Source organism: Liolophura sinensis, chromosome 3 (genome assembly GCF_032854445.1).
Source record: "Liolophura sinensis isolate JHLJ2023 chromosome 3, CUHK_Ljap_v2, whole genome shotgun sequence".
Classification (NCBI taxonomy): Eukaryota; Metazoa; Mollusca; class Polyplacophora; order Chitonida; family Chitonidae; genus Liolophura; species Liolophura sinensis.
Window position 1 is genome coordinate 9605888 of NC_088297.1, and position 19258 is coordinate 9625145.

At 41.0% G+C, this 19258-nt stretch overlaps 1 protein-coding gene across 1 annotated transcript; it reads right to left on the bottom strand.

Annotated features, from left to right (window-relative positions):
- Positions 1-11691: 11691 nt before the first annotated feature.
- LOC135463328 (solute carrier organic anion transporter family member 2A1-like) lies at positions 11692-18896 on the bottom strand. The gene is made up of 7 exons (XM_064740589.1): positions 18722-18896; positions 17970-18056; positions 17452-17670; positions 16539-16751; positions 14900-14913; positions 12413-12564; positions 11692-11848 (listed from the first exon to the last, which is right to left on the bottom strand). Exons 1-7 carry the CDS (start codon positions 18894-18896, stop codon positions 11692-11694), a joined length of 1017 nt encoding a protein of 338 aa, XP_064596659.1.
- Between the last annotated feature and the right edge of the window lie 362 nt (positions 18897-19258).

Here is a 19258-nt window from a genome sequence, read left to right on the forward strand (position 1 = left end):
AGAGACTCCTGGGTCATTACGCTGCGGTAGCGCGCTAACCAACTGAGCGACGGAGGCCCCCGGTCTGTTGGAACTTGGGTGTTTACGGAAGACAAAACTATGGAAAGCAAAACAATCTGACACTGCCTATGGAACATCTTTAGGTTATAAGCGCGTGCGACGTTAACGGAGGCTGTGTATCATTTATATTTTATATAGTGATTTAAATACTAATCACGTTGACAAGGTTGAGACATATAACATTAGTGCAAGTTCTTGTCTGAAGACAGTTGTCATGAAAAAATATTGTACGATCTTTGTACACCTTCTTCCTGTTGGTCGAAGTTTACCGACAGTGTACTGTTATTTACTTTAAATTTCACAGACTGATTTTATTTGGGGATGGTCGAGTTGCTTATCTTCGTCAGTGCTAATGGTAACTCAATAAACTGGTAATTGTTTGAAAGAAGAATGGATTATAATTTTCCATGACCAAGCCTACGCACCCCAGAACACGTAGATAAGAAGTGTGGTGATTATTTTAAAGGTACATTTAAATAATCATCACAGTCTATACTAGTATTTATATACTTGAATGTGTTGAATTGAAACACTGTGGTATGACGATGACCTTTGCTGGCCCCTACATAACGTGTGGTATAATCAGTGGCATTTTGCGCGCAGGAGGACCTTAATCTTAGTACTGTGTGCCTTGTTGAGAAACAATCATAGCAGATCTTCAGCAAAAGTATGATAAGTAGTAAAATAAGGTAGAAAGCTACACAACGTGCATGTACGTGCACAGTCTTCTGCTTTGAGGCATGTCGTTTTTTTTTTATAGGAATTTAGCTAGTATGTCGGCTGGGAATCTCATACGCAGCTTTGATAAATGTAAGGTAACGTCTTTTAAATTTATTTCTGTACAAGATTCTAATATTTCATGCTCAAAAAATTCAATGCGGTCAGCTCTTTCGCCTTTTACACTCAAAAAATTAATCTGTTGATTTTAACAGAACATCTGTTGTATGAGTGATGCTAGAATGTATTCTGTTGTTATATCGTAATATTCTGTCATATTCAACATAGTATCCTGTTGGTCTAATAGAATCTTTATATTGACTCAATAGAATATATATGTGTTATATTTAACAAAATAGTCTGCTGCAATAACAGAATGCATTCCAGCATCACTCAGACAACATACACTGTTAAAATTAACATAAATTTTTTCAGTGTAGGTGTCTCACATGAAGCGAATATCTGGGTTTATCTTGGCAAACACAGTAAGTTGTTGAGTCTGTATAAGTGAATATCTCCACGAGATTTTTTGTACTTTCCGACTTCATTCCAGATATTTATCATTACCATTGTGATTGTCATTGTCAGCAGTGTTATCATTTGATGTCATCTTTATACTTGATGCTAGAAATCGGTATGCATCGCACTTCACTGTTGCAATTCTCAATGTATATTTATTTCTCGGTAAATATGATATATAGAGATGCTTTGCGCATTACACTTATCTTGTTAATTGTATAAAAAGCAACAGTAATCTATATGTGTTGTGTCCAAAATAGTTTCTCTATATTAGTGATTGTTATGGACCTGTATACCAGTCGTTAACGAGTGTTGTGATTATCTCAGATTATCTGCGTCTGTATACCAGTCGTTATCGAATGTTGTGATTATCTCAGATTATCAGCGCCTGTATACCATGCGTTATCGAACGTTGTGATTATCTCAGATTATCTGCGTCTGTATACCAGTCGTTCCGCGTACACTTGTTACTTATAGTTTATATTTATTTTTTATTATTATTTTTTTTCTTGCGCTTTTACATACAACAAAATCAAACCAGATTTGGTTAGTACAAGAAGTACGGTAAGAATTATCACATGTAGTTAGGAATTTGGGATTGTTAATTTTTGGCTATACAAGAATTGTCATAATAAGCTTTAGCTGTGTCTGGGGCAGGTGATGATACCAGAAATGCTCTAACCTTTGTTTATCCACAGTAAGATTTATTTATTTATTTATTTGATTGGTGTTTTACGCCGTACTCCCAACAGTAAGAGTTCTGTTGGAAACTGACGGATGAAATGAATAATTACATTCCCTCCATGTGTGTCATGTAAATTTACATTTTACTTTTTCGTTTTATTCTGGTTTTTGCGTCTAATCACATTTGATTCATTAGATTATGTCAAGAACTTTTGTCCATTAATCCCTTTCTATACCGTCTCATAACCCTATAGGGTTATTAGCAGAGAAAATTTTAATTCACGTATTAAAAACATATTAAGATATATTCAAACTGTTATCGCGGATTAAAATGAATGTCGCCTAAACTTCTTGTTGTTTGGTGTGTGCGTGTATGTGTGCGAGCGTGTGTGCGCATGTGTGCGCATGTGTTCTAAGGCATAATCAACAAGAGTGTATGGCTAGTGATGTTTAAGCTGTTACGTCTTTACCATTTACATGATTGGCTAGAATAACACCCTTACTGAGGTCAGGTGGCAAGATTTCAGCGGTTACCTGTGACCATTGGTCAATTATCACACTGTCGTCGTTTCTCTGGATTTACTCTCTGTGCTGTTTTCTTATGTATCATGCACTGGAATGAGGTTGGGTATTCGGAAATTGACGAGGAGTTTCCGTCACAATTGGCTTAATCCAGAGAACTCTACCGGAGGCAAGGAAAATGGCAGCAACTCTGTTAGACACGCTGTTTCCTCAATGTGGCTTGTTTATATAGGGGGTGGGGGTGGGGGTGGGGGGTGGGGGGGGGGGCCGCGGAGGTGTGGCTTACCCTGGTATTGTAATTATTTATTTATTTAATTGGTGTTTTACGCCGCACTGAAGAATAATTCACCTATGCGACGGCGGCCAGCATAATGTTGTAGAAACTTTCTGCCTATATAGGTAGACTTTGTTGTGGTTTGTAGACTACAAATTGATCCATATTTAATCGAAGCATACAGAAAGAGAAATCGTCGATAATAGGGAAAAAAACCCATTTACTTGGATAAACTGTCCGATTGTCCGATTCTGGCCAATCGAGTGCAGAATGGTGTGATTTCAAAATTTGAGTATGAATGTGTTTCTGACACACAGATCAACAACTCCCACCCACATCCAATCCCCTCCCACCTGCCTGCAACCAATCCCATCCCGTCCGCACCCAATACCATCCCATAAATTTGGGAAGGTTTTCTTCAAAATAAATTAGCTTATCCGTCCTGGAATTAAATCCCATTAACCTCAGGAGATTATCAGTGAAATTATTCGTGCCCGATTGTTTGCATAGCTTGATGTCCTCGTACGTAACGGTTTGAACCGAATCCGTCGTAGGCTAAGGTCGACTAATCCTCATTAGTTAGGTATGGTATTAATTTCTGTCCGTTTCCAAGTTTAACTTTTGATCCAGAATGTAAATGTAATGGTTTTTTTTTCTTCTTTTTTTATGTATTACTGTATTTGCGCATGTATCAGGTGACCACAGATGGTTCAAGTTGACGTTTGCATCCTCATACAGGTCATATCTAGAGGTCGTGAAGTTTACCAAAATCGCACAGTTATTTGCCCTTGGGTTGAGACAGCAGAGGCAATATGCGTGGAGGACACAAATACGTGTAGACCTATAGCGAGTTAAAAGTGAATAAGTTAGCGTGTATGTCGTATCAAATGCTTATATACTTGTATCTGTACGTCATAGGTCAACGTGGACATAAACCTTAAGTCCGCCATACCCAGTCTATTCGTTTTTTTACCATTCCGCGTCGCAAAGTAATTCGCCCTTCCACCTTGTATTTCCAGGCGGCTCAAACGGCGGTCCGACGTGTCCGCTTTGTGGCAAATCCTTCACAACCCTTAGGAGTCTGTCTCGACATAAGCGTGTCCACCAGTCTGACGCCGCCACGTTCCCCTGTCCGACCTGCGGTAGAACTTTCACAAGGAAAGAACACGTCAGGGGACATATAAAACGGGCCCACAAGGAACTAGCGTCCACGTTTCACACCATGTGACGAGCGTAATTCTGCCTCCTGGAGTTAACTCCCCTTGAAATCGGGTCAGTGTTAATTGTTAGGTTTGAAGTTTAGACAGGTTTTATTGTTGGAAGTACACCATGGAATTAAAGGCAGGATGTATACTAATGAACAACACGTCTACCCACGCATTGTTATTTGCGATTAAGTAAATTTGTTGATAATTTCACTAGGGGTTAACGGTCGTACCCAAAATATCCAGCTATACGACAATATCCAGTCTGATATATGCGTGAATTTATCTGGGTAGTTCCAGGCCGGGGGAAACTATCATCCATCGGCAGGCAGCTGACAGATCTTTAACTCAAACCCTCAGAAGAACCATATAACAAACAGATATGTGTTAGTGTTTTGAACTTTAGATCATGGAAAAAATACTTGACTGAAGCACGTTTCGACAAGTACACCGACAGATTGAGATGCATTCAAGACGCAATCAGAACAGTTTTGCCGTTACTGTTGTTTTCAGTTGCTATGTCTTTCGATAAAGGTTTTAGGATGTTGTATTCTGACATAAATTTACGCTGTGCAGATATCCTACTAAAGGCTTAAATGCAGCGTCTTGTGTCTTTCAGAAGCCCCCCCCCCCCTTATCTGCTCTCTTCGTTGTGTTAGTTCTGTGTTATACCGTTTTAAAGCAAAACGGTGGTCATGTGAAACAACCGTTCAAACTCCTGCCCCTACCTTTTATTTATTTATTTATGTATTTATTTATCTATTTGAATAGTGTTTTACGCCGTACTCAAAAATTTTTCACTTATACAGAGGCGGCCAACATTATTGTGGGAAGAAACCCTCGACCACGTCAACCTTTTAGAATCATAGGCTGTCCTTCCTTACCAGTGTATACATGACGCGAACTATTTTTTTTATATGTATGCCATTCGTTTGCACCAATAAATGAACTATTGGATTTCTGCGTTTTGCCAAATCTGTCTCGTATAAAAGTGTCAAACATTTATTTCATCATAGAACTTCGCAACAAATATATGCTATAAGTCAGTTACCAGAATGTAAACGTTTACACCTTGGAGCTGATGTTACCTCTCAAGCTTACATTATTTGTCGTACATTAGTGTCTGTTTGGAGAAAGGCCCATGTATTCCTCATTATTCACTGCATTACGGTCGTACATCTGTGTTTTATCAGTTACACCGATATATCGATGGAGTTGCATTTTGTAACTGTATTTGATGTATGCACAGGTATATATGATCGCTACATCATGGCATAAGAACACTATTAATTTTGATTTTCTCCACTTTTAGAGTATTGATTATATTGATTATTCATATTCGGTTGTATCAGGGTTTCTTTTGCTATCTGATAAAAAAAGAAATATATGTTATATCAGTTATAGGCGGTTGTCATGTGCCTGTTATTGTGATTTGGTGATGCAATATTGGTTTATCAATACTGGATATGATGCCAGTAGACGTCTATGTTTTCCTTCAGTATCGCTTTATAGGTTCAGACCATTATTGTAGCTGTAAGCTTAATATGTCCTGACTATACTCGCAGATATTAGCGGTAGCCATGTGTTTAAGATAATTTTAGTCTCTAGAACAAACCATTTTTTTTTCAGTACCTACCTAGGAGACAGTGTGATAATTGGCAATGATGCCTCATTGGAACGCCATGCCAAAGATTGCAGTTCCAAGAAGCGCACTATATGCCAATACTTGTGTATTCTTTCTGCAATTTCACTTCCGGCTCCGTGTCCAGTTGGTTAGCGTGCTAGCGCAGCGTAGTGATCCAGGAGTCTCTCGCCAATGCGTTCGCTGTGAGTTCAAGTCCAGCTCAAGCTGGCTTCCTCTCTGGCCGTACGTGGGATGGTCTTCCAGCAACCTGTGGATGGTCGTGGGCTCTGCCCGGTTTCCACCCACCATAATGCTGGCCGCCGTCGTATAAGTGAAATATTCTTGAATACGCAGTAAAGCACCATTCAAATAAATAAATAAATAAATAAATAAATAAATAAATAAATAAATCATATTTCTACAACATACGCTTTCAAGCTTCCTGGTCAACATGATTCCCCATATAGGTCTCCCTACCTAGTCACCGTGCATTGACGCTGACATGACTGAGTCGACCAGAAGGAAGTGACCGTGTGACCGTGTATGTACAAATGTACACACCACATGTTTCCTCTCAAATTCAGTTTATCGTGGCGTGCTTATGTTTGTTTTTTATTTTCTGTTTGCAGACATTCCTTCCGGTTCACAGATCCCGACGTGCAGCGCTTGTGGTAAGTCGTTCTCCCGGAAGTTCAGCTTGTTGCGGCATCAGCGTATGCACCAGGCCGCCGAACAGCGGAGGTTCCAGTGTCCCATTTGTGGGCTGCGGTTCAAGGAAAAGCATCATGTGAAGAGCCATCGCCTGGCGGTGCACGAGAAAACAAAGCGCAACTCATCCGCTGGTGTCATCTCCAGTGACACACCATGAAGTGCTGCCTGTGGTGGATATGTGAAGAGCCATCGACTGGTGTCATCTCCAGTGACACACCATGAAGTGCTGCCTGTGGTGGATATGTGAAGATCCATTGACTGGCGAAGCGTAACTTATCCGCTGGTGTCATCTCCAGTGACACACCATGAAGCCCCTCTGTGGTCGATATGTGAACAGTCATCGGCTGGCGGTACACGAGAAGACGAAGCGTCACAAAACCACTGGTCTCCTCACCAATGATACACCATAAAAAAGTGCTACCTTTGGTGGATGTGTGAAGAGCCATCGGCTGGCGGTACACGAGAAGACAAAGTGTCACAGAACCACTGGTGCCCTCACCAGTGACACGCGTGGTTGACAATACAGTGTATATAGTGGTCATGTCATTGGGCCGTCGGTTATCGGCACACGAGAAGACTAACTTAACGAGAAGACTAAACTTAACGCTTAACCACCAGTTAACCGTCCATCTGTAGTCAGTGAGTCATCGGCGAATTATACGAATAAGTGAAGCCCAAATATGGGCAGGAATGGTTGACCAGGAAGTGCCCACTGTGGCGGGCATATCATAAATCATCTAATGACTCCCCGTTGTCATATGACTGAAAATTGTTAGGCACCACGTAAAATCCCAACCACACGTACGTACATATCATAAAGCTGTCGGCCGACGGTACACAGTGACCTTCCCAACCGCCTGTAAATCAGGAGCGAGTTCAATCCTCATCATGGGCAGGGAATTTCCACCAGCTCTCAATGTCCATGGGTTTTGTTGGTGACAGTTATCTGTGTACGGCATTTGTGCGGGCTTTTGCCCAGTTTTATGTTCGCTGAAGACAATTCGTATTCCAATATGGAGTGCAAGTCTATGTCACACGTTGGAAACCTCGTCAGCAACTTGTCAGGTGGTTTACCCCGTACTTTGAGGCGTCCGTCAGAGAACCTTATAATGAACACCAGTATCCTAGGTGTCGAAGAAGCATGCTAGAACTCCCACCCAAGCAAACCTGAGTTTACAAAACTCATTAAAGGAGAAGAAAACTTAAAAACGTGACACTATAGGCTGAAAAGAGTACTTTTTTTTGTATCTGGTAGTGCCTGCTGCATAATTTTGCCATTTTTCCTCACCAAACACGTAAGCCTGAAAACGGCAAAGCTGGCATAAATCGCTGAGTACATCGCGTCCTCCATCTTTAACACCCTGTAATTTATGCTGGGGGTGTGTTGCCTCTCAGCCAATGAGAGTCGTTAAAACTGCCGGCTTGTTCGTGTAAACTCGGAACCTACGTCCAACATTCGGGTTCCCCGATCGTCAAGCGGAAAACGAACTGTACTGTTTGCTACCTTCTGGGAAGAAGAGTTCTACCGGAAATGTACGAACCACACTTCCGCAGTTTCCAACGGCAATTCTCCTCCTAACACAACTTGAGGTACATATTAGATTTTTTATGGCATGCACCTGCGAGGAAAAGCATACTCTTTTCAATGGTATTTGATTGATATTTAAATTTTCTTCTCCTTTAAGAAAAGCCACACTCCGTTAGTGATCTTGCAATGTAATATCCATTTGAGGTAAAAACAACATCTGCGAATTGAAGATATGTTACAGTCTCTACGTCGCATCGTGTTGGGGTGTCGTAGGTATAATACTAGGTATCACTGTCGTTTTTTTTTTGTTTTTTGTGGTTTGTGATTGTAGTCGTGTGCCTTGTAGGAAATTAGGCTTTACTCGACGCGACTTCATCGTCGATAATGAGAACTGGGGGAAATTTTTCGGAAACAGAAAATTTTATTACAAGCAGCTCTGTAAGACACTGTGTTGATCTACCTGTCGGCTTGTCGGTCGAACTTTTTATCAATATTGCCCATCCCGTATTTTAACAAGGGCCGTTCAAAGTATGGGACTGGAAATATTACAAAACGACATGGACGTTGTGCGGGATGTCGACGCTGTATTGCGGGTTAGCGCATGTTTTCTTTTTACGTTTTGCTTATATCTTGTGGAAAATCGCGGACATCAGTTTTCTTATATGGTGAATCTCCCGGGCGTATTGTGAGTTCTACAAAGCTTGGGTAATTCTGTGTTAGGCGGAATTAAATGTTATGGCTCCATATCACTTCCGTAAGTGTTACCGTGAGAGTCGCGCTTGTACAAGTTTGCGCATGATTTGTTGAATAAACCCTGCTGCTTACGATACCATGTTATAACATTCGATGGCTGCAGGTTACTAATAAAGCTCTATTCCACGGCTTTCTGTTCATTGAAAAATGTTTCTAGCAAAATTTTATATTACATCATGAATGTATTAAAATAAAACATTCCATTTTAGTGCGATGTTTTCCTTTGTTTAAACTTTGCTTACCTATTTTTGTAAGAAGACAATGGAAACATTTCACTGATTGTGATACTAATCACCCACTCTCCATGGTGACATGATATCTGAGCGTTGTTGTTTTGCTCTCTCTTTTCCCAAACCCAACAGCTGGAACGTCATACTCCTTATACCGCAAGTGCCGTTCTCCACACTCGCTTTACATCAATACTCGCCACCAGTAAACAAGCTTGTCCCTTGTGCGTAGCACATATGCTTCTTTAGGCGTAGCCTCACCACTGATGTCATCGCGCGGAACTGTCTAATCAACATTCATCAATAAAATTGTTTCAGGTGTACGTTAGAATCGAGTTTTGTATACTTTAGATAAAGAGAATGGATGTGTTTAAAGTATTATTAGAAACAAAGGTTGAAACAGATTTTGTGGTTTCAGACATCGCTTCCCGCCTCGCCACCCCGATCCCAGTGACCTCGGCGTTGTTCAAGATTCCTGTACAGAATATGCTAGTGGTGACAGTGACGTAAAGCAAACGTAGAGAGCAGCGCATGCGATGTAAGGAATGTACTAGAACCGTTAAGCAAGTACGGGCTAATGAAATGGTGGAGTAAAATAATGTAGTAACCTTGAATTATAATGTTTTATCATTGTTATGACATGGAATGGCTTTTCTGAACAACTCGAACGGAAGCTGGGGAAAACTTTATCGGACCCAAATTAAACAATTCTGAATTCCCAGTCTATTTGGCAAATAAGTTGAAATTAGTATCAGGAGAGGTATGCGAAAAAAATATTAAAATTGAATACCAAAATGGTTGCCTTATTGATGTAATCACGTACCATTTCACTCACTGTGGCGAATCTGGCCCAAGTTGGACAGACCATTCTTCTCCTGAGTAGATACTGCGTTACTGGTTTGCCCTCAAGTCGTCATGACAAAGGCATGATCGAACAGTCGACTACAGAGTTCAGATTCGAGTTACTTTATTTATTTATTTGATTGGTGTTTTACGGCGTACTCAATATTTCACTTACACGACGGTGGCCAGCATTATGAGGGTTGGAAACCGGGCAGGACCTGGGGGAAACCGACAACCATCGGCAATTTCTAAGTACTTTAAGCTGAAGGGTTCCCTGTTAAGTTGACAGACATAAAATTGTAAGTGTGGCAGCAATGTTAGCGTAACACATTGTAAAAATTTTCTGGCTTGATTTAGATTTTGGTCAGGTTTATGAATTGGGGAGTTCCCGAAGTAAACTTTCGCATTTTGAAGTTACTAACGAACTTTTCCATGTGTGTCGTACAGACTTGTAGGTCGTATTGGTGGAAGTCCAATGGTTTTCAACGAACGTAAGGCTAGGAATGAGGCTGGTTTGATCCAGATGGATATAACGGAAATGCTGATTTCAAAGCGACAAAAAGCTGCAACCAGTGACAGAGTTGGCCTATACCGATGTCTCTATCCACACAGCATACATTGACACAGGTTCTCCGGAAGTCTTCTTTAAAACTGTCTTGGTAAAGCCGGTCTCCTGGGATGGTGATTTCCGAAGAAGTATGGCAACAGATATTAGAAGGGCAGAAGTGAAGAAAAAGATCATGTTGGTTCCAAACATTTTAAGCCGGAAGTCGGTGAGGCTGTAAATTGCGCATGCTCCTCCACCGGAACAGCTGTTCTGCCAGATAGAACAGGTCGAATCCACGATCATACCGTATACGAAGGGTGCTGGAAAATGACCTACAAGTAGAAGATAACAATTCTCTCTGTCAAACTGAAAATAAATCTAAATTAAATGCATTCATTGGAATTTTTCAATTTTTAAATTGTTCCCGACTAAAGTAAATCGTGCATTATTCTACTGTTCATTTTTATTTTTGTAGTGTTTTCTAACTACCTGGTAACGTATCACTCATGTATTGCAAGGGAACAATGGCTAATGTATTCAGCTTGGGCCCGAGTTACCATTGCGCAGACTCACAGCGATGAGGTTTATGGCCCGTGCTCGAGTCCACAGGTGCTTTTACCCAGCGCTAAACTGAATTCACTGGAGGCATCGCGGTCGCGTATGCTGCCACTGGCTTCTCAACTGGTTGTGGATAAAATAACACCAATGCATTCAAAGATTACAAGCTTTTAATTCTGTGTTTCATGTACTGACGCGAGATCTCCTACTTACGCGAGATCTCTTACATATGCGAGATCTCTTAATCAACTAAACCACTGCAATGGCTTGACATAATGGAAAATTCTGATATAGCTGTAGGATTATGACCATTATCGCAAAGAGAAATATCCTTGAATGCAACTTAAAACACTGATCAAACAGATAAGTAGAGTGTGTACCGGTAACTCAAGTATAACAAATGAGCCGTGAATACTATATAGAACGCGGAGATGTCCTGGCTAAATGAATACATGTAGTATCAATACGGTTAGCCAGGCTGAATTTGGTCTGTATTACTACTGATACTTAACACTCTGACTTGGAGCGCAATTGGCTCGACAGTAAAATCGTCTTGGTTGGTCCGTTTATCGACTGTCGGTTGCCATGGGAGCCCACAATCTAGTTTTTCAAAAGTTACGCATCTAAGAGAAATGAAATAAACAGATGTAGGACAGAACGCCGTTACAATCTTTCAGTTATACCGGGTTTTCAGAGGAAAATTAATTTCTACGGCATCGATCTTGGAAAGTGTGGGAGATTTTTCGAAGTTCATGGTTTCATTTCATAAATCTTCACTCTCCACGATCGGACAGTGTGAGAAAAAACAATTTTGAACGGAGACGGAACTTTGCCTCAGTATAATACTAGAGAAAACCACCTTGTCGGTCGTAACTGAGCATGCGTGAGTTTCAAATTCCGTTTGGTCACCTGAGTGTTGCTATTCACGGAAAAGCATCGTGATGGCTACGTATGAAGAACATAGCCCATGGCTAAGACAACCTGTCCAGAACCCATAAATCATCCTCTTACCCAGGAGAGTGGAGATAAAGGACGATAACCCTAGAGCCAAAGACTTCTCTTCCTCTCTCACACTCCTGTAACAGAGAAACACTCCGATTGCGTTAATGCTTCGTATTAAATGCATACTGTATAAGCAATTTGTGTAAACTAAACGTCATCAATGAAAGAGGCAAGTAATGATTACTCTTATGAAATGTAACAGAATAATGACAAAACCTATTTATAAGACGTTTCCGGTTCCTCTTTGGTTTGGCCTATCATTCAATTCAGCTCATGTTGGCTTAGTTACGGCTTTACGTCAGATTTGTGAAGTACATGGCAAACAGGGGTAAATTCCAAACGGTTCTGCCAGAAATCCTGCTCGTGTAAACTTGGTTGATGCCACAGAACCACCAATGTCAGTGCTTTTCTTACTGCACCCGCCCCGCAGCCCCCCTCCTCCCGCTTCCCACTCCCCACCACCCCTCCCAATCACCCAGAAAATTCCTCCTACCCATCAGGCAATTCGCAATATCAGCCTTTACTTTACCTGACAATGATTATCATGGATGCACTCCCCAGCCCTCAAATATCTCCCCTCCTTATGTGTCCTCACATCACCCCCTCCCCTCAAATGTCTCCTTCCAACCCTGTCTTACCTGACAATGATCATGAAGGAAGCGCTGGTAGAGAACATGGAGAGGAAGGAAACTGCTGTGGCGTAGACCAGGAGAGGGTAGACGGTGGGGTCTTCCTGCTGACACAGCCCGGATGCGGCCGTCCCGAGAGTACAACTGCAGTTCCAGTAGCTCTGTCGGAAGACATGGACAACACATCTATTTTTGTTTTACTTATTTATTTGATTGTTGATTAAAGCTAAAGATTTTTTACATACACAAAGGTGATCAGTTTTATGGGAGGAGGAAAGCTGAGTGCCCGGCGTAAACCAACGACGTTTGGCAAGTTACTGACGAACCTTCTGACACGTGACACGCGCAGATATGCACACTTTATTGTTGGGGTATAAGTTGCCTTTAAGGAACATTAAGACGGCGCAAACAACTAGAGGAAGGCATTCAACTTCTGATTGTCACCAGGTCCCTTGAACACTGAAGGCGGGGGTTGGGGGGGGGGGGTGATGCCGGTGTGGGGTGGGGGGGGGGGAGGGGGCTACAAATTGCCTGTCCAAGGACGGGGTTTGAACCCGCGCATCGACTATCCTAGAATATGCGTAGATTCTTCAAACTCAAAACATACAGTCGCATGGAAGGAAACAGAGAATGGCTGAACCATTGATTCTGCAAATCTATTCTCCAAGGAGGCTGACAAGGCATTCGTTTTGCGCGTTAGGAAGATATATTATCTGGATAAATGAGGGGAACAAAAGATTGAAAAGTACAACCGTATCGAACTAAAATTACAAAAGATGTTGGCTTTCCAGGAAGCAAGCTCAAGCCTGATTTATTGTCATTTTTCTTTTGGGGATTGAGATAGTCTCGTAATTGGCCTTATGATTTCTGACTTGAGATGTCAATTTCTTATGTATATATAATATGCTTCTATGTATGTGTGCTAAGCCACACAAATTTACATACCCCGTGATTACCGGAAGTGCAGCCCGCATGACATGGTGAATAATACGTCACGCCATCTGACCCACATACAGGCTCCATGACGTCACTGGCACACGTACAACCGGAAACGCATTTTTGCGTTTGGGTTGACCCCAATTGTTCATTGTGCCTACACAGGGTAAAACAAAACGGAAGAAGTTGTAGAAGTTTTCCGAAGGTAACGCGATATAGTAGATAACTCCAAAAACAATCTTTAAAATCCACTGAATGCAAAGTTTTTCTGGGTGACGGAAGAATAGATGTTATTGCTACAAGTTATTATGTTATATATGACATATCAGTTGTTCTGTTATCCCACCAGGATAATGTGTGTTGATGTAACGGGATATTGTGTTGTACATAAAATAATATTATGTCGCAATAACATAATCTATTTTAGTATCGCTCACAAAACATGATACTGTGCTCAATTTAACCGTTTTTTTATAGTGTACGAGGCGTCCGCACAGATACGGTAACTCACTTAGCGCACACCTCCAATTCGAGACAACGAGACAAGAACCCCACTTTTTACAGCAATGCCTTCATAACAATAGATGACAAAATTTGATTTTATGGCTATTTCATGATCGTATTACGGTTTTTTTCCTGCCAACAATACTGTCAGTTGAAATATAACTTCATGATGAAATCCACATTTCTTATAGAGTTATAGTACACGCGATATAGAAAACCTGTACGATTTCTTTTTCCTGATGTTTGTTGTATTCGATGTCTGAATGAAACTGCAAGGTGCCACGTGAACACGATGGCTCGCTGCCAAAAAAAAAAAAAAAAAAAAACCCGGCAAAGTTGGCTGGAAAATGACGAAAACGACACCTTTGAACATGTCACTCCCAGGATCTGGTAGGTTGTTAATACGTCCTGAGAAACTTTACAATGGAACCAGTGAGAATTCTATACTATATATGATGAGTTTTGATGTAAAAATAATCTGAAAATCTATACCCATTCGCGTATAATACATCTAACCATAATTATACTGACGAGCCTCCCCCTCCCCCCCCCCCCCCCGCAGCATATATACATTTGGGCAATGGAATGAAAAATGAAATTGGAATCTGAAATTATCCCATGAAAGCAATATCAGGAAATAAATAAGATTCATATCCTTAATGAAGGCTTGTGTGTTAGGTAAACACTATAATAATTCAACAGGTGCGCGTTCTGTCACTGGAAAATATGATCATTTTTAGTATAGATATATAGATAAATAACAAATGATCAAATATGAATATGATGTGGGAAGGAAATTCGATCTGAGGGCAAATGTACAAGAAAAAAAAAACATATGAGAGAAAATCCGGACAATGATGTGATAAGTTGTGTACTTTACCCGCTAAAGTCCGTCTTGACCAGCTCTGGGGGATGCCCGGCCAACAGCATCCCGATTGGACAGCTGGCGGTCAGCAATATACAGACAGTCAATATAAGGCGAAGATTGCCGCGATTGGTGAGCTGAAAATGTGACGTCACAAACCCACCAACCACAGGCCCGAGTGATCCCCCTACCAACGATATGACGCCTGAAATGAGAAAGAGTCTGGCAGCAAGAATAATGTATAAAACTTTTACTGGTTGCAGTTAGCTACAACTGCTGGTCTGTACTTGTTTATTTGATTGTTGTTAAACGGCATACTCCAGAATGTTTTGACTTATATGATGGGTAGAGGAAACCGTAGTAAACCTCGGACTTCTGACAAGTTACTAAGGAGCTTTCTCACGTGCATCGTACATATATGCACACCATATCGGAGGAAGACTTAGAAAATTATACAGAGTAAGCGGTCGCACGACGGTCGCGGGAACAAATTCCCTGTCCAAGATCGGATCTGGACCTGACTTCCTGGTGAGTGATGGAGGTAAACACCTGAAGCAATTGGGCATTGCCATATATTTCTTCACAAGTACGGCAATGTACATATCATTTTGTATGCACCAAAGGGATTATTCTAGAAGACGTCAGGAGTCTGAGATATAACATACTCTGTTGTTTCGTTCAAACATTTCATAAAACTATTGAATTACAAAGGCCCATGTCTTAAATAACATTATGGAAAGGATTATTTACAAAATGCCTTGATAAAGTACAAGAGAGTTTTTCAAAGAATGTGTCATACATACAATGGTGACCAGTTTCATGGGTAAACCGGAGTGCCCGGAGTAAACCAGGGACCTTTGGCAGGTAACTGACGAACTTGTGACTACCATTTGTCAGGCACAGATCTTCACCCTCAGGGCAATGTTGAGCGTGTCATATGTATGGAAGACAAGAAATCCTCCACGAACGTCTTGTAAGACTGCGTTATGTATGGCAATCCTCGTGCTGCTCACCAACCATTATGCTTACATGACGGGCTCTCTACCACTCACCAACCATTATGCTTACGTGATAGGCTCTATGCTACTCACTAATCATTATGTCTACAATATAGCTCTCTGCTACTCGCCAAACGTTATGTTTACATGATAGTCTCTCTGCTACTCACCAGCCATTATGCTTACATGACGGGCTCTCTACCACTCACTAACCATTATGCTTACGTGATAGACTCTATGCTACCCACTAACCATTATGTCTACAATATAGCTCTCTGCTACTCGCCAAACGTTATGTTTACATGATAGTCTCTCTGCTACTCACCAACCATTATGCTTACATGACGGGCTCTCTACCGCTCACTAACCATTATGCTTACGTGATAGACTCTATGCTACCCACTAACCATTATGTTTACAATATAGCTCTCTGCTACTCGCCAAACATTATGTTTACATGATAGTCTCTCTGTTACTCACCAACCATTATGCCTACAATATAGCTCTCTGCTGCTCGCCAAACATTATGCTTACATGATAGTCTCTCTCTTACTCACCAATCACTATGCTTACATGTCGAGCTCTCTGCTACTCACCAGCCATTATGCTTCCATGATAGGATCTCTGCTACTCACCAACCATTATGCTTACATGATAGTCTCTCTGCTACTCACCAACCATTATGCTCGCATGATGGGCTCTCTGTTGCTCACCAATCATTTTTGCTGGCCTCCTAGACTTCCGGTTAGTCACTAACCACTGTGCTCGACTGAGACAATCGCTTTGTTACTCCCAACTATAATACTCGCCTAATACACGTCCCGTTACTTACCAACCACTGTGCTTAAACCCAGAGCCTGACAGGCTCCCTGATACTCACCAACCATTATGCTCGCTTGATAGGCAGGCCGGTAAAACTGTGTCTCTAGGTACTTCGGGAAAAAAGACACCATTCCCAGTATGGCAAAAGTGTGCATCGTAATGGTCAGTACCACCAGTGTAAAAACTGGAATCCTCAAGATTCGGAAGACACATTTCAGAGGTTCTGTAAATGAACAAAAAAAGATCGTTCTCTGAATAAACTCGAGGAGTGAGATGTCTTTACAGATTAACTAGGAATACAGTACACTGCAAATTTAGAGCATCGTGTGAAAATCACTAGTCTTTTACATGTTGATAAATGCTGAATTTGCTCTGAATGTCCTGTAACGAACAGGTTTGGGAGCAGTTTGGATTCCTTTATATGGAATAAGACAGGCGGAGTATATGAAATTGCAGTATTTTTTTCAGCTAAATCATCCATATATCTGCGTATTTTTTAATATTCAAATACTTGGTTAAAACGATGTGAAATTGTAATTTCAGGAAAGGGGGTAATAACTTCACAATTCATGGAAGTTCAACGTAGACGTCAAGGAACGCGTCGCAGTACGAAGCTATGCACGACTAGATACTAACCAGTACAGACCTGGTCGCCCGCAGCCAGAACAGTTTTTTTGATTGCTTGGAGTAGAGACAAGGAAAAATATAACAATATGACAGTGTAAAAACACACGAACTGTTACTGGTAACCTGTCGTAGAATCATACATGCGTCAACACATATGGACGTTAATCGTGAGACTAATTTCCAAAACAACGTTCAACACAAACCACCGAAGAACAAAAACCACATATAGCAAGACATCAGGACGGATTCATGCAAAGAAAAGCAGTCAACACTTTTCATTGAAAAGACAGACTTACCAACAAAACCACTCAAAATCTGGTTAAAACTTGTGTGTCCACCAATTTCATTGCTGACTTTCACCTCCCGAGCCGGAGTGCTTTTCAATGACGCTACCTTCAGGCGCTTTGGGAAAAACAAAATCAGAAAGGAGAAGACTATACTCAAGGTTCCCAACACAAGGAATCCCAGCCACCAGGCGCCTATCCACTGGGGGTCTCCAGGAGTCAGACTGGTTTCTGGAATTATAGTAAGGAATAAAAAAAAATCGGAAACAGACAGATGTTACCAATGGTTTCCTAAGAGTTGTCATAAAACACTGTGTTTCGGAATATCAGCATCGTCAAGACATGAACGATACGAAATATGCTATTAATTTTATGCTATATACAGTCTGAGTGAAAATTGTCAAAAAAGATTGCTACGCATTAAATGGTCAGCGTTACAGGTAGATATGTGTTTATTGTAGACGTTATGAATAATAAATTTATAAATGAATTAAATAATAAATAATAAATGAATTTATCTTTACTCTTACCTTCTAGAGTGTGGAAAATGCAACTACTGATAGCACCACTTCCAAACGACACGACTGTTGAGAAGGTTAGCACTCCCATCAAGATTCCTGAGAATTATGTAATCAAGCAAACAATTATCATGTTAAGGATAACATAGCAATTGCTTTATATTGCACAAGATCAAATCCTCACGATCAAAGATCAAATCCTCACGATCTCTACCAATCGTTTTTTCACACAACCTTAGCCAGTCACATACACGGCTGTCCGCGAGAATGGAATAAACTCTCAACTTCGCTTAAATCCATTAGTTCAACATCACCATTTAAAAGTCAAATAAAAGAATTTAATCTAGAAAATAACTGAACCCTCATGTTTCCCTCGTTTTCTTGACTTCTCGTAATCTTGTTATCCGTTAAATAATGCATTTATATCCTTTTTCGCATACTTTTGTAAGTGTGCTTAGGTATATATGTGCATTTGCCTATACATTGACAACATCCTTGTACATATACATGCATGTATGTGTATTTGCCTATACATTGACAACAGTCTTGTACTGGTAAATGAAACTGGTGAATAAAGAAAGAATTTTGACGGTGATTCTATATATGGTACTGATCTTTGAGGATTTGACTTTAGACTGTGTGTGACGTAGAATGATGAAGAATGCTGTATATACGTTTGATCAGGAAGTCTACTTTTCACATTATGCATTAGCGGTTGACGTCTGGTATACAAATGTCTGTTTCGATGCACAGATGCAACTAACCGATGTATTTTCCACTGTTCATCGGAACGGGATTGTTGTCGTCGATAAATGTGCCACTTAGTGGCGCACGAGGGGCAGTAACTGCTCCTTGAATCAACATGGCCGTCAGAAATATTCCCAAGGCTATATAGTTTCCGGAAGCTCCTGAAACCTCGTCGCAGATTGGTTCTTCCATTTTGTATGAGCCGTTGATGGGGAGGCACGTGAATCTCACGGAATGGTCGCTTGGTAAGTGGCTGTCTGAAGAGTTTACGTTGCTTGAAAAGGCAGATCTGTGGCTTGCGCCGTCATTTTGTGGGATGAAATGTGCTGTAGCGAAGAGAAGCGAAGTCGCTCCGGCTATCATGGACGTAACTGACAAAATCCGGGGAATGTGAGAATGTTGACTGTAGTGGAGAAAAACAAAATACACAGGACAAATGTCGCTTGAGATGAGCTCAGAATGACCCCGCTTTGAGCACTGCTGAGCCCAAATCTTTTTTCTATCGTGCTGAGCTGAGACACCAAGTACATCCGGTTGGAAAAGGTGAAGATATT